The 12,862-nt window shown below is 33.6% G+C and overlaps 1 protein-coding gene and 1 long non-coding RNA gene across 3 annotated transcripts; one reads left to right on the plus strand and one right to left on the minus strand.

The window, feature by feature from the left end:
* The first annotated feature begins 496 nt into the window (after nucleotides 1–496).
* Nucleotides 497–2,523, plus strand: LOC147509571 (uncharacterized). Its single transcript, XR_015216579.1, has 3 exons — nucleotides 497–816; nucleotides 1,617–2,032; nucleotides 2,117–2,523. It is a non-coding gene; the product is annotated as an uncharacterized LOC147509571 (long non-coding RNA).
* Nucleotides 2,524–5,525: 3,002 nt separating this feature from the next.
* Nucleotides 5,526–12,826, minus strand: LOC147509572 (cystinosin homolog). 2 transcript variants are annotated; one of them, XM_086601869.1, is made up of 10 exons: nucleotides 12,640–12,826; nucleotides 12,233–12,338; nucleotides 9,014–9,145; nucleotides 8,858–8,949; nucleotides 8,337–8,397; nucleotides 7,571–7,660; nucleotides 6,788–6,830; nucleotides 6,527–6,640; nucleotides 6,330–6,379; nucleotides 5,526–5,747 (listed from the first exon to the last, which is right to left on the minus strand). In XM_086601869.1, the coding sequence occupies exons 2-10, from the start codon at nucleotides 12,281–12,283 to the stop codon at nucleotides 5,706–5,708; spliced, it is 675 nt and encodes a 224-aa protein (XP_086457995.1). In that variant the 5' UTR covers nucleotides 12,284–12,338; nucleotides 12,640–12,826; the 3' UTR covers nucleotides 5,526–5,705. The 2 variants fall into 2 exon arrangements, with proteins under 2 accessions (XP_086457995.1, XP_086457996.1); XM_086601870.1 differs by lacking the exons at nucleotides 5,526–5,747; nucleotides 6,330–6,379 and adding an exon at nucleotides 7,349–7,471 and having other exon boundaries at nucleotides 6,544–6,640; nucleotides 12,233–12,826.
* Nucleotides 12,827–12,862: the final 36 nt, after the last annotated feature.

The following is a 12,862-nucleotide window of genomic DNA, read 5'->3' on the forward strand; positions in this document are numbered from 1 at the left end:
ACCATAGGTGGTAGGTACACTCGAGTTTTCTTATTTGTCGTGGTTATAGTCTTATAGACATTGCTCAGGAATGGATTCATGTAGTCATGTTATTGCAATTTTGTAGTTGGCCAGTTTCTGAGTAGCTTAATCTTTGTACATTGTCTGTTAAATATGTTGGTTTAGTTTTGGAAAGAATTCATCCTGAAAACTATAAAGGCAACAAACACACCCTTAAGCAAAAACACTAACATTATTTATGAGAAGTTCTTTAATAAAATGGTCATATTATAGCAATATAGGTTTTAGTTGGTCATGCTTATGCTAGATTAATACTCCCAAGAAGCCACATCACCACCCCTTTTTTCTCTAATGTGGACACGTTAGCCCCCCTTTTTACTCTAATGTGGACACATCAGATTTAACAAAAGTTCGGTAGGAAAAAAGGAATTCCACTCCCTTTTGTATGCATAAAAAAAACAAAAAACGAAAAACTCAAAAAAGTCTATCATCCTTATTTCTCTTTTCTCCAAAGTAGTAACTCAAGAAACCCTTGATTTCAAATTACAAGAACAACAAAGCAAGAAGAGTAACACTCCAAAGTCAACAATCAACAACAAAACATAAGAGCAACAATCAACAATAAAACAAAACCCAACCTTCGTCAAACACTCCGAAGTCTCTCACAAAAAAAAAAAAAAAAAAAAACACACACACCCCCGATGGCGGCACCTCTCAAATCTCTCTGAAGAAGAAGTAGGATCTGAAAAATGGCTTTGGGGCCATATGTTGTTTTGTCTCACTATGCTACAAAAGTACACTAAACTTAATTATCAGGTATTAAATTTTCCTCTCTTTTTTTGTACCTCTACCTTTTTTGGGTGTTTAATTTATGACAAATTGAAATTGTGATTGGAATTTGGAAATGAGGATATCTATTTGGCTTTAGCATATATATATATATATATATATATATATATATATATATATATATATATATATATATATATATATTATTTAATTTCACAGTTTTTGGCTTATGGAGATTCATTTGAATTTGAGTGAGTAAAAAAATACGTAGACACTCCTGATTACAAAACTCAAAAAAGCACTAAAGAGTAGTGCTAACTCACCTGGATGCGCAAAAAAACAATAAAGCAAGGAATATATGGAGATCAATCAACCTCACCTTAGATTTCCTGGAATTAATGATTCCAATTGGATATTGAGGAAGCAATCCTTTCTAGAGAAATTTTTGAGAGAATAATTGTTAGGCACTTATACGTTATTCTTCCTACTTATTTTGGTACTTCATGTAAATTTTTCTTCTTCGTTCCTACTGATTTTGGTACTTGCATAAATCAATCTACTCAAATTCAAATTATTGTAGGCAAACAATATGCACTTTATATATATATATATATATATAGCAATCCCTTTGCGGGCTCATTGGGGTTGTCCACGTCAGCAGGGGGATTAAACAAAAAATAGGAGAGAAAAACTGCTGAACTAAGAGTCCCAATTAATTATGTTTTCTTTATATACCAAATTTCTTTTTTCAGGAGTCCCAATTAATTATTTTTTCTATTTTCTAATCTATACACTTCGAAACATCTAACGATTTCCTAATCTAACAGCTACACATTCGGTCAATCATCTGGCTTTGAATGACCTCTTCCAGTTATCGTGTACCAAGAAGGATATTGTCGATTATGATATTCAAGTTCAGATGGTTGAATTTATAATGAGCAAGTACGAGACCTTTTAACAGAAGAAGCATCGACAACAAAATATCATTTCTTTTTTGTTTTACTTTTCGTTCTCTTCACAATACAAATTATGATAGTTCAGCCCTACTATGTTTATTGGAGTCCTTAATGATTAACAAGTTAGAGATACGGAGCTGCACAAGCAATGGTGGTTTGAGCCTTCCTGACGCTAAGATGTATGTTGTAAAATCCTCGACAGATGTTCTAAGTTTAATAAAGCTAGGTGAATTGAACCCCTTTGTGAGCTCAATTGCAATGAACATACAAAGCAGTAGATCCCACAGGTATATACCTTTGGTTGTTTGCTTAGATTCTTGATAGATTATTTTTAAAGATGATAATGATGGACTATCCATTCTTACCTGCAGTATGTTGACTGTGCACGGGAATGGTAAAGATACTTCTAGAAGCATACAAGAAGTTGCCTACATCTGGTGGACCTTGTTGGGAGTGAGAGGGTGGATAAGTTTGAAGTTACAGGAGACAAGCATAAGGAAGCACAACATATAAATAAATCGCTCTCATGTTTGGGAGATGTGATCACAGCACTGGCTCAGAAGAACTCTCACATTCCCTACAGAAACAACAAACTTACTGGCTCAGAAGAACTCTCACATTCCTTACAGAAACAACAAACTTACGCAACTCTTACAAGGCTCTTTAGGTTGTAATGTGAAGTCACTGCCGAACTAAAAGTCCCAATTAATTATGTTTTTCTGTTTCCTAATCTATACACTTCGAAACAAAGAATAATAAGAGATTTTCCTATTAATTATTGCTCATCTTCTTATAGCTTCTTTCTTGAACTTCTAATGTTGATTATCCACTCGAGTTCTTCAATTTACAACTATTGTGCTGATTTCAAAAGTTTTCTTCCTAAGTGCATCGAACTAACCTCAAAAAATAATTAATAGGAAATCGGAGACTAGATGCAACCCTGCAATGAACTAACCTCAAAGAATAACTAAAGGGTAACTGGAAATAGGCGACTGGATGCAAATGCATCGAACTAATCTCAAAGAGTTATTAACGCAAAATTGGAAAATCAGATACAAATGCATTGAACCAACGTCAAAGAATATTAATGGGAAATCGGAAACTTGATATAGGAAATCAAAATATTAATTATTGAAGAAATCACAAAGAATAATTAACGGGAAATCAAAAATTGGATACAACATTACATTGAACTAACCTAAAAGAATGATTAATGGGAAATAAAAAACTTGATGGAAATGCATCGAACTAACCTCAAAGATAATTAGTGGAAAATCGGAAACTGGATGCAACTGCATGAATTAACGTCAAAGAAAAGTTAACGAGAAATCAGAAACTGGATAAAAATGCATTGAACTAACTTCAAAAAATAATTAACGGAAAATCGAAAGCTATATGCAACTGCATAAACTAACCTCAAATAAATAATTAACGGGAAATAAAAAACTAGATGCAAATGCATCAAACTATCCTCAAAGAATAATTATCGTGAAATTGGAAATTGGATCCAAATGAATTTAACTAACCTCAAAGAATAATTAACGGGAATTTAGAAATTAGATACAACTGCACTAAACCAAAGAATAATTATCATGACATCGGAAACTAGATGTAAATCCAAATAACTAACCTCAAAGAATAATTAATGGGAAATCGGAAACCGGATGCGAATGCATCGACTAACATCAAAGAATAATTAACTGGAAATCAGAAACTTGATGCAAATGCATTGAACAAACATTAAAAAATAATTAGTGGAACAAAAATTGAAAATTGGATGCAAATGTAACAAACTAACCTCAAAGAATAATTAACAGTAAATCGAAAACTGGATGCAACACTACAATGAACTAACCTCATAAAATAATTAATGGGAAATCGAAAACTGGATGTAACACTGCAATGAACTAACCTCAAAGAATAATTAATAGGAAATCAGGAACTAGATGCAAGTGCATTGAACTAACCTCAAAGAATAATTGACAGACAATCGGAAATTAGATAAAAATGCATTCAACAAACCTCAAAGAATAATTAACGGGAACTCAGAAACAGGATACAAATGCATCAAACTCGTCTCAAAGAATAATTAACGGGTAATTGGAAATAGCATCAAACTGTATCAAGCTAACCCAAAGAAAAATTAACATGAAATTGGAAAGTGGATGCAACTACATCAAACTAACATCAAAGAATAATTAACGGGATATTAAAAATTGGATGCAACACTGCATTGAACTAACCTTAAATAATAATTAACGATAAATCAGAAATTGGATGCAACTGCAAGGAACTAATTTTAAAGAATAATTAACAGGAAATCAGAAACTGGATGCAAATGAATGGAACTAACCTCAAGGAATAATTAACAGTAAATCGGAAACAAGATGCGCATGAAACTAATCTCAAAAAATTATTAAGGTGTAATCAAAAACTGGATGCGAATGCATCAAACTAACATCAAAGAATAATTAACTGAAAATTGAAAACTAGATGCAAATGCATTGAACTAACCTAAAAAATAATTAATAGGAAATTGGAAAACTGGATGCAAACGCATTAATCTAACCTAATAGAGTTATTAACGGGCAATCCAAAACTAGATGCAAATCCATGGAACTAACCTCAAAGAATAATTAACGAAAATTGGAAAACGAGAAATCAGAAACTGGATGTAACTGCATTGAACTAACCTCAAAGATTAATTAACAGGAAATCGAAAACTGGATACTAATGCAATGAACTAATCTAAAAAATTATTTAACGGAAAATCATAAATTAAATGCTAATGCATTGAACTAACCTCAAAACATCGTTGTGTTATGTGTAGTGGGAATGTCTTGACAAGTATATGATTGAGAATGACTTGCTATTCAAGTATATTCAATATGAATTTCGCCTCATTGGACATTCTCACAAAACTTTTATCAAACTTCTATTATTAAATAACAAAAAAAAGTCGAAAGGTTATATAAAAGTGTGTTATTATTATTATTATTATTTTTAGAGTGTGGTTTTCATGTTGTAAGAAATTTAGATGAGTGACCAATATAATATTAATATCTCATAAATAGATATTCATAGTTTAAATATTTTTTAGGATAATTTAATATAACAACATCCGTTTGTAGGACGGGTTCAAAAACTAGTGTCTTTAATAAGAAAAATAGCCTGATTAGTGTTCATATTGTCCATCTATTTTATTGTTCCACAACCCATCCAGTTTGACGACCTAAAATCCACTTCACCTCAACCAATGCATCATGAAGAGTGTTCCTCTACAACCCTCCATCATATTAACACATCAGAAAGAGGAAAACTACCTACAAAGTACTTTTGTTTAAAACTAGGGTATGCCCGTGCCTACGGCCCGTAAGGCGTCGACGTGCCTACGGCGCTACCCCGACACTCGATACACTCAATATTTTAACGTACGACATTACTTAGCTCATCGCGGTGACCGTAAACGTGACATAACATAACCATGAAGGCATGCACCACACGCATCTGCACCCCCCCTTCTTACGGCATAGATACGCACCTTAGGCGCCCCCGACACGCATCCGTCCCGTACTACACACGATATCGCGCGCCGGTGCCCCTGACTCGCGCATCCATACGTACCCGGCGGCGGTTTCGAAAAGACTTACAAACATGTTGGTATTACCATTGGATTGAAAAAATTTGGTAGTGGTTTTTCTCATGGAATGGGTTGCATAGAAAGTGATAGTGATGTATTTACAAGTTATATCAAATATACATAAGGAAGGAACAAATGAGTAGGGCAAATTCAGGCCATTGTATTACATTATTTGTAGTTTTACGCAAAAGAACCGATAAAGCTTTGATTAAGCCTCATTCATTTTCGGATTGCAAGGGTTGGGAGGACTTGATAAGTGGAGCTGTGCTTTCCCAATCAATCTCAGGAGAAACCTTCTCTTTCTTGGATGGATACAGAAATTAATGTTGGACAATGAATAGAAGGTCAAAGAAGATAGACACCTGCAAAAAGATCATCACACAAGCAAACAGTATAAGCTTGAGATGACATTTACTTTTCCGCTTTTTTCACAAATTTTATATTTTTTATATAGTTTCTTCAATATTAAAAGCACCCTTCTTACATAGAAATAGATGTTAAAACACGGTATCAATTTGTCAAATCAGGTGAGCCAAAAGCAACATTTTGGAAGGATGTGTAACTTCGTTTAACGAGGAAAGTGTATACACAAAATTACTAAGCAACAAAGGTGTGGACTCGATCACCGTCTTTTACAACATGGAATTCAGATTCACCCATTTCAATTCACAAAAAATAGTTTTCTTTTATCCACCGGTTCTTTCCTAGCTTTACCTATTGAATGCTATTTTTATCTTAAAACTAACCACAGATTATGTCGAAACTAACTCTCACCGCAGATGAGAATTAGGCAATTAGTAGCAAACATTCCACTATATGATATGGAGGGGGTGATATAAAATTGATTTGTGTTTACCACATGACAAACCATATTAGAACTCGTTTGTGAAAAGTTAGATAAATACATTGCAATCCAGTGAGTGTGAATGGAAAATTATGCATACCAAAGAAAGCAGAGTTTTCCCAATATTTCCATTAAAGTTTACCCATGAACCTGCAAAACAAAAAAAAAAATAAAAAAATAAAAAAAAAAAAAAAAAAAAAAAAATAAAATACAAACAAACAAACAAACATTATAGTGCATGAGCATTATAACACTTCCAAACTGTGATTGTTCTTAAAATAACATTGTGAAGCACACCTTGGTCTATGGACTGCATAGCCATCTGTCGGTAGTTTGTCATGCCTTCAAGTAAATCAAGTAATATGTTACCAATGCTCCATCCTATGGTGCTCTTTCGGGAAACATGATGGCCTAGATGTATGCACCGATATGTAAAAGAACAAACAACATGTAAACTATGTGGAAAGGTTGGAAGATCTAGCCAAAGAAGGTAATAATAGTGCAACATTTTTCCAAATTAAATTTAAAGAGAGAAAAGAAGCTAGAATCGTGTCAAACCTGGGGAATGTATTTGATGACTGTCATGAAGACTTGTATTGTACTGCAAGATCATAAAAATGAATATGATATAAGGACGTCGCAAAAAAATGGATATGTTAGCATTTAAAGCCTAGTATTTTCTTATATTTGTGTGAGAGAAGCTGAAACTAACTAAGGCCGTATAGTTTTTTCTTTCTTCTTCTCCAGACTTTCTTCTTGTTTCTCTTATTCAATAATATAATTTAATATTACTATATATAATGCTAAATAGATTTTAGATCGACTTTTCCCATTTTATTGAGAAGCAAAAAAAAGGGAAGTGCTAAAAACAGTAAGTGAAACACTAATCTTTGCAACATCTCACATGAAAAGATGTTCCAGTATTGAAAGTGTACAAGTCTGCAATAACTATCTACCCTCACTTTGTCAAACAGGAAAAGTAACTTGAGAGATTTGTGGTTCTGCATATCACATAACAACACAAACTATGTTCTTTTACAGTTTTCTATATTTCTTGTTACTAACTACTCTCCCCATTGGCTAACCTGTGATGAGAAACTCAATATCATGAAAACTTACTTAAACACTTAAATTAGCCAAAGCCAAGATTGGGTTGGCAAGGCCACGAACACAGACTGTGGCAAAAATCCACACAACACAAGAGATTGCAATACAAGTCATTGAGACCCGCTGGCTTCCGCGCTAAGCAATTGAAATGAAACTCCATCATATAAGAAAATCAATCAAATTTGAACTGAAAAAGAAAAGTTTAATATATATGATGAAGATAGCATCACTTACATCGTATATGAGAACTGGAATAAGGGTGATTCCTATGAGAAGAATTGCATGTATTGAGAAAGCTACGTCATTTGTAGCTACTGGAATCATCTGCAGCACACACACAACTCTGTCAGAATCTCTCAACAAAACTGATGCAAAATTACCATAAGTGTTTATAGCAAAACGAATAATTTGCTCCATGCGCATTCTGAGAAATGGAGTATAGTATAAACTCCCAAAATAAAAACCTTTGAGAACATGATATCCTTGACACAAAAAGCGTAACTTCACGCTTTGACAAACAATAATCGACCATAAAGAAAAATTTACCACATTATAAAGCATATGAAGTAGCTTGTCTTTTTTGCGATGAGGATCTTTTGGTTGAGGTGGGGACTCGTGTAACAAATGACCTAAAAACTAAATGTAAATCAAGAGAACTTCAAAAACTGGGAAAACATCGTCTTGGTCTACATTTGGGAGTACCATCACTCTCATCAATTCAGGGCTCGGCTACATGGACCGGTAACTTTAGGCCAAAGCACACTCTCCCCCAACATATTTTCATATTCAAGTGCCAACCATGGAACCAACAAATAAAACATACCCCAAATGTCTGGTGATCCAAGAAGGAAAAACGACTTTGGGAAATGAAAGAATAAATAAAAATGGGGAGCAAAAAGAGAATAGGAATTCAAGAGAGGAAGCACGCAACAACTATACCTAAATAATTTAACCAAGCACAAACAAACTGAAACAGTAAAGATTCAAGCGAGTGAACAACATAACCAAGTCGCAGACTCCAATGAGGAGAAAACACAATGCAAGGTTCCTGCCACCTTATTCTGCATACAATCATACATGCGTCAACATTTTGAGGTTAGATACAGTATGTCCCAAAGAGATAACCATCATAATATAAACTGAGTTTCATAATGGCCATTACAGTTGCGTTACAATCCACAATAGATTGCTTAATAAACTATTGAAACATGCCAATTTAAAAGAAATAAACATACTCGGATTTTGGTAAAAGTGGATAGAAAATAAAAAACATAGTTGAGTGAATTGTACACACCTAACTGATAAGGGAAGTGTGATGGAGATTACTACTATTATAAAGTTGCTGACAGAATGAATTGCAATGCAGGAAGAGTGACCAAAAATGAAAGTCAATAAATTTTTTTTTGGATTGTTGATTAATATAAGAGGAGACTAAGCAGTGTTCTTTCAAAGAAGTTCTACTCCAGCATCAGTAAATAACTATCTACTTAAAATTTCAAAAGTCCAGGAAATGGAACTCACAGGAAATCGATCGAATGAATTGCAAGAAATACATGAAGCTTCTTTGCTTTTATAAGCTCCACATGGCAGAATAACACATCACCAGAATAGAGCTGCAAAATCAACGACAAACTTTATAATTCCTCTCCATCAAAAGGTAAAACTTTAAAAGCGAACCTTGTAATAATTTCGATTGTAGTGTCCCTTCAAACAATTACATTTTCTTGGCATTGATTGCATAGCCATTCCGCACACTATGTTGGTGTAAGCTAGTAACTCTTCTGCCACTGTAGAGATCATAAATGGAGCCTACAAAATAAAAGTATGGGGGTATAGTCAGCATAATTAAGTTTTATTGTGAAACACGAGAGAATCCAAGCTTTTCTTTTAGCTCCAAAGGGAAAAAAACTCAGATAGTAAGTGACGTGTTTCTAACCACTTAAATCTTTAATTGTATGTTGAACTTTTAAATGTCTGCCCAAATATTCAATCAACAGCCAAATTTCAATTTAAATAATATAAATTTCTTTTGAAAACATTTATAATTAATAAATGTAGTAATAGATGAAGCAATTTACATGTGAATCAAGATACACAAAAGAAAATAGTGTACCTCCAAATTTGAAGATTTAAAAATAGCGTTGACTGCAATATTTTAGCGTAATTAGAATAGCCTTTAGATTAGCACACATACAAAACCCCATAGATGGGGAGGGAGCCGTACCAGTGATCTGCGATAGAAAGACTGGTTCTGCGGTGTTGAAGACGAAAGAGCAGGAAAGAAAATGATTCTTTCTTTTTTTTACCCTATTTTTTACCCTAAATTAGAGGAGAAGAGATACTCATGGAACCGATATTAGCTTAGAAATGCAGCACAACACCTAGATGAACTTGAAAGTGCCATGTCACAATTTGTGAAATATAATGACATCCATTGGATGCAGACCCTACGGCCCCCACACCATTGCTTTTTATTAGATAGATAAACATCTCACATGGAATTCTTGGTGACGACATTCCAAGCCTTTTTAACCACTTCCAAAGATCTCAAATGTAAACCACCTTCATATATAGGAAAAGCTAAACTAGAAATCGTCTGCATAGACTAAGTGTGTGACGGGGTACAACTTTTTCTAGTTTTGAAATAACCAATTCTTCCAAAACTAAAAATTCATTGAGACCGCGGCTCTAAATCTCTTCACTCAAACTCAAGATAAACCAGAAGGGAGATAAAGGGTCTCCTTGTCGAAGACCCCTCAATGACTGCTCATGTTGGATATTGGGCTTAAGAGCAAGTCCAATGGAAAGCTGCTATATTGAGCTGCTAAAAGATGTCACATAGGCCTTTTAGCTTGCCCAGCCAAATTTGGCACTCTAAAATAAAAAAAACCAATCCAATCATATTTTCTATTTTGAAGTGCTAAATGATACGAGACGACATAGTTTCTGCCATTCATCCATTATTTTGTAACTTAAGTTGAATTTTCTTTGGAAGGACGATACAGTTTATGCCATCCGTCGAAATTTAACACACGGACTTAATAAACTATGTCGTCCGTCTCCCGAACTTATTATAGTAGCTGCTAGCGAAAGTTTTAACTTTGGCTGGGCTTTTTACTCCTTCCAAATTTAAGACCTTTTTAGCAGCCCCATTAGAATGACATTTGTGTGTTTGGGGGTGCTATATTTGCCTTTAGCCACCCATATAGCCTCCATTGGACTTGCTGCTAAGAGATTTGTATATGGAATCGGTTTCAAAACTCATAATTTTAAATTCTGACTCAGCAAGTTGACTTGTGAAAACTTGTCACCCACAAAAGAGTGAAAAGACAGAAGTCTAAAAAATGACTTAATGGTTTTTCCAACGAAATTGCCGCCATGAATCCCATCAACTGAATGATGCGCAAAAAATTCCGACTTTCAGATATCATGTAAAAACGACACTGCATCTCGGAGATACTAAGCTTAGAAAATCATTAGATTCATGTAAAAATGAGTTTTTAACTAACTTTAACATCGGTTAACTACATCAACACTGGAAATTTTCAGAACCATACACCGAATAAAAAAGGAGATCTAAGGGGTTGTTTTTTTTTTTTTTTTAATTCAATATTCAGAACCTCTTAAACTTAAGTTTTAAGCATTCAGAGGCTCAAAACTTTTTTTTTTTAAGTAGTTTAAGCATTCAGTAGTACTTTCAACATTCAGCACCAAAGTTTCTCCTGAATGCTTGAATTCTAATATTTGAAACAATGAAGTCCTTTCTTGCCCTTTCTTAAGAACCCAATCTCAAGAACCCATCTACTTTCTTACCTTGACCTTTATGGCTTCAAAATAGGTTCTTCAAATTTTGATGTTGGTGTCACGGGTTTTTTTCATTTTTTTGGGTGAATGATATCCACTTTGTTAAAAATAAAATTACATATATATTTTCTGAAAGTAAACAAAATATAAAATAAACCGTTAAAATATATTTGTGAAAACATATTTTAAATAAACTTATTTATCATTTCTTTTCTTCGATAATCCATCTCCCCTCCTCAAATATAATATATATTTTGTTTTACAAGAAATCAAGTTAGTGTTTAAAATAGATAGCATGGGTAAAATTGTCCGAATAATTTATATTCAGCCTTCATAGCTAGGTTATTCTAACAGAAAACAAACATGTTTTTCAAAATTCAGCAATCAGCATTAAACATTCAGAGGATGTGTCATTTAGCATCCAACATTCAGTATTCAGAGGCTCAAAAAAACAAACGACCCCTAAGCGTCCAAAGTTGCTAGAAAAATATTTTCGAAAATTTTCGTTTTCAACCTTTTACGGCAATAACCCCACCAAAACTAGAGATCAAAACCAATCATCAACCATTGGATATGATCTTCAGATGATAGAGTATTGGAAATCTTAATTCTTTTATGTATGTAATTAGGATTAGATAATGGTATAGTTATAAATGTAGATTGTGACTAGACTGTCCATATCGATGATGTTGCCTAATTTTTTTTAGAAATAACTATCAACTTAGTAATCAACTTGTAGACATTTTTTTTTTCATTTAGTTTGACTTCTACTTTCAAAAAAGTTCAATTTGGTGATTCTATTAGTTTCAATTTAACATCTGTTAAAGTTTTTCTTATGTGGCATTTATATTTATCGAGTTGGAAATATTAGCACAAATCTCAAAAAAATCAAGGCCAATAGTTAACCCAGCAAGTACATAGCTTCATGACATACATCTAGCAACATATCAAAATGTAGATTCTCTTAGATGCATGAAAAAATGGGGTAAAAAAATATTCCCAGTGGACAATTGTTGATCAAAAGATGCAATTCTCACAGTATTCAACGACACCAATGAATAGATGGAATAAAGTCGACAAACAGTACCATACCAATGAATGTGATGCATCTTCTGAGAAAATGCTAGATTTCTTCGTGTTCATCTTGAATTGGCCGGCAAGAAATCAATGGGAACACCTTACTCTTTCACGAATCAATCTGAAAGGTAAGAATTTAATTGCTTCCAAAGAATAGATGAAAACCTGAAACTGCATTCTTACTTGGGTAGTTTAAGACTTTAAGGTCAATATCAGAGTTAATCATTCTATGAATTTCAAATTCCCCAAATTACACAACTAACACAATGAAAATACAAATAATCAAAAATGGGTGGGACAAACAAACAATAAAGTACAAGTATTAACAGCAACAAAGTATAGAATTAATTATTTGCAACAGAGAACCTAGAACAAAGTGAAGATATTGTTCAAACGAAGGTGATGGAGAATTATTGGCAAACCTCAAAGAAAGATAATGACTTGTTTGGTTTATTTTCATTAAACATTAAGGGGGGAGACGTCTGGGATGTTGAAAATGCGGCGAAGAAGAAGCACCCTTCAACTATAGATTTTTCGGTGGTTTAACTCACTGACAACCAAGTAATGAGTTTTTTCTACCTTAAGTCAATGATTCATTTGTGACCCAAACCTGAGAGGTTGAGATATGAAGATAATAAGACATTA

Source organism: Coptis chinensis, chromosome 3 (assembly GCF_015680905.1).
Source record: "Coptis chinensis isolate HL-2020 chromosome 3, ASM1568090v1, whole genome shotgun sequence".
NCBI lineage: Eukaryota > Viridiplantae > Streptophyta > Magnoliopsida > Ranunculales > Ranunculaceae > Coptis > Coptis chinensis.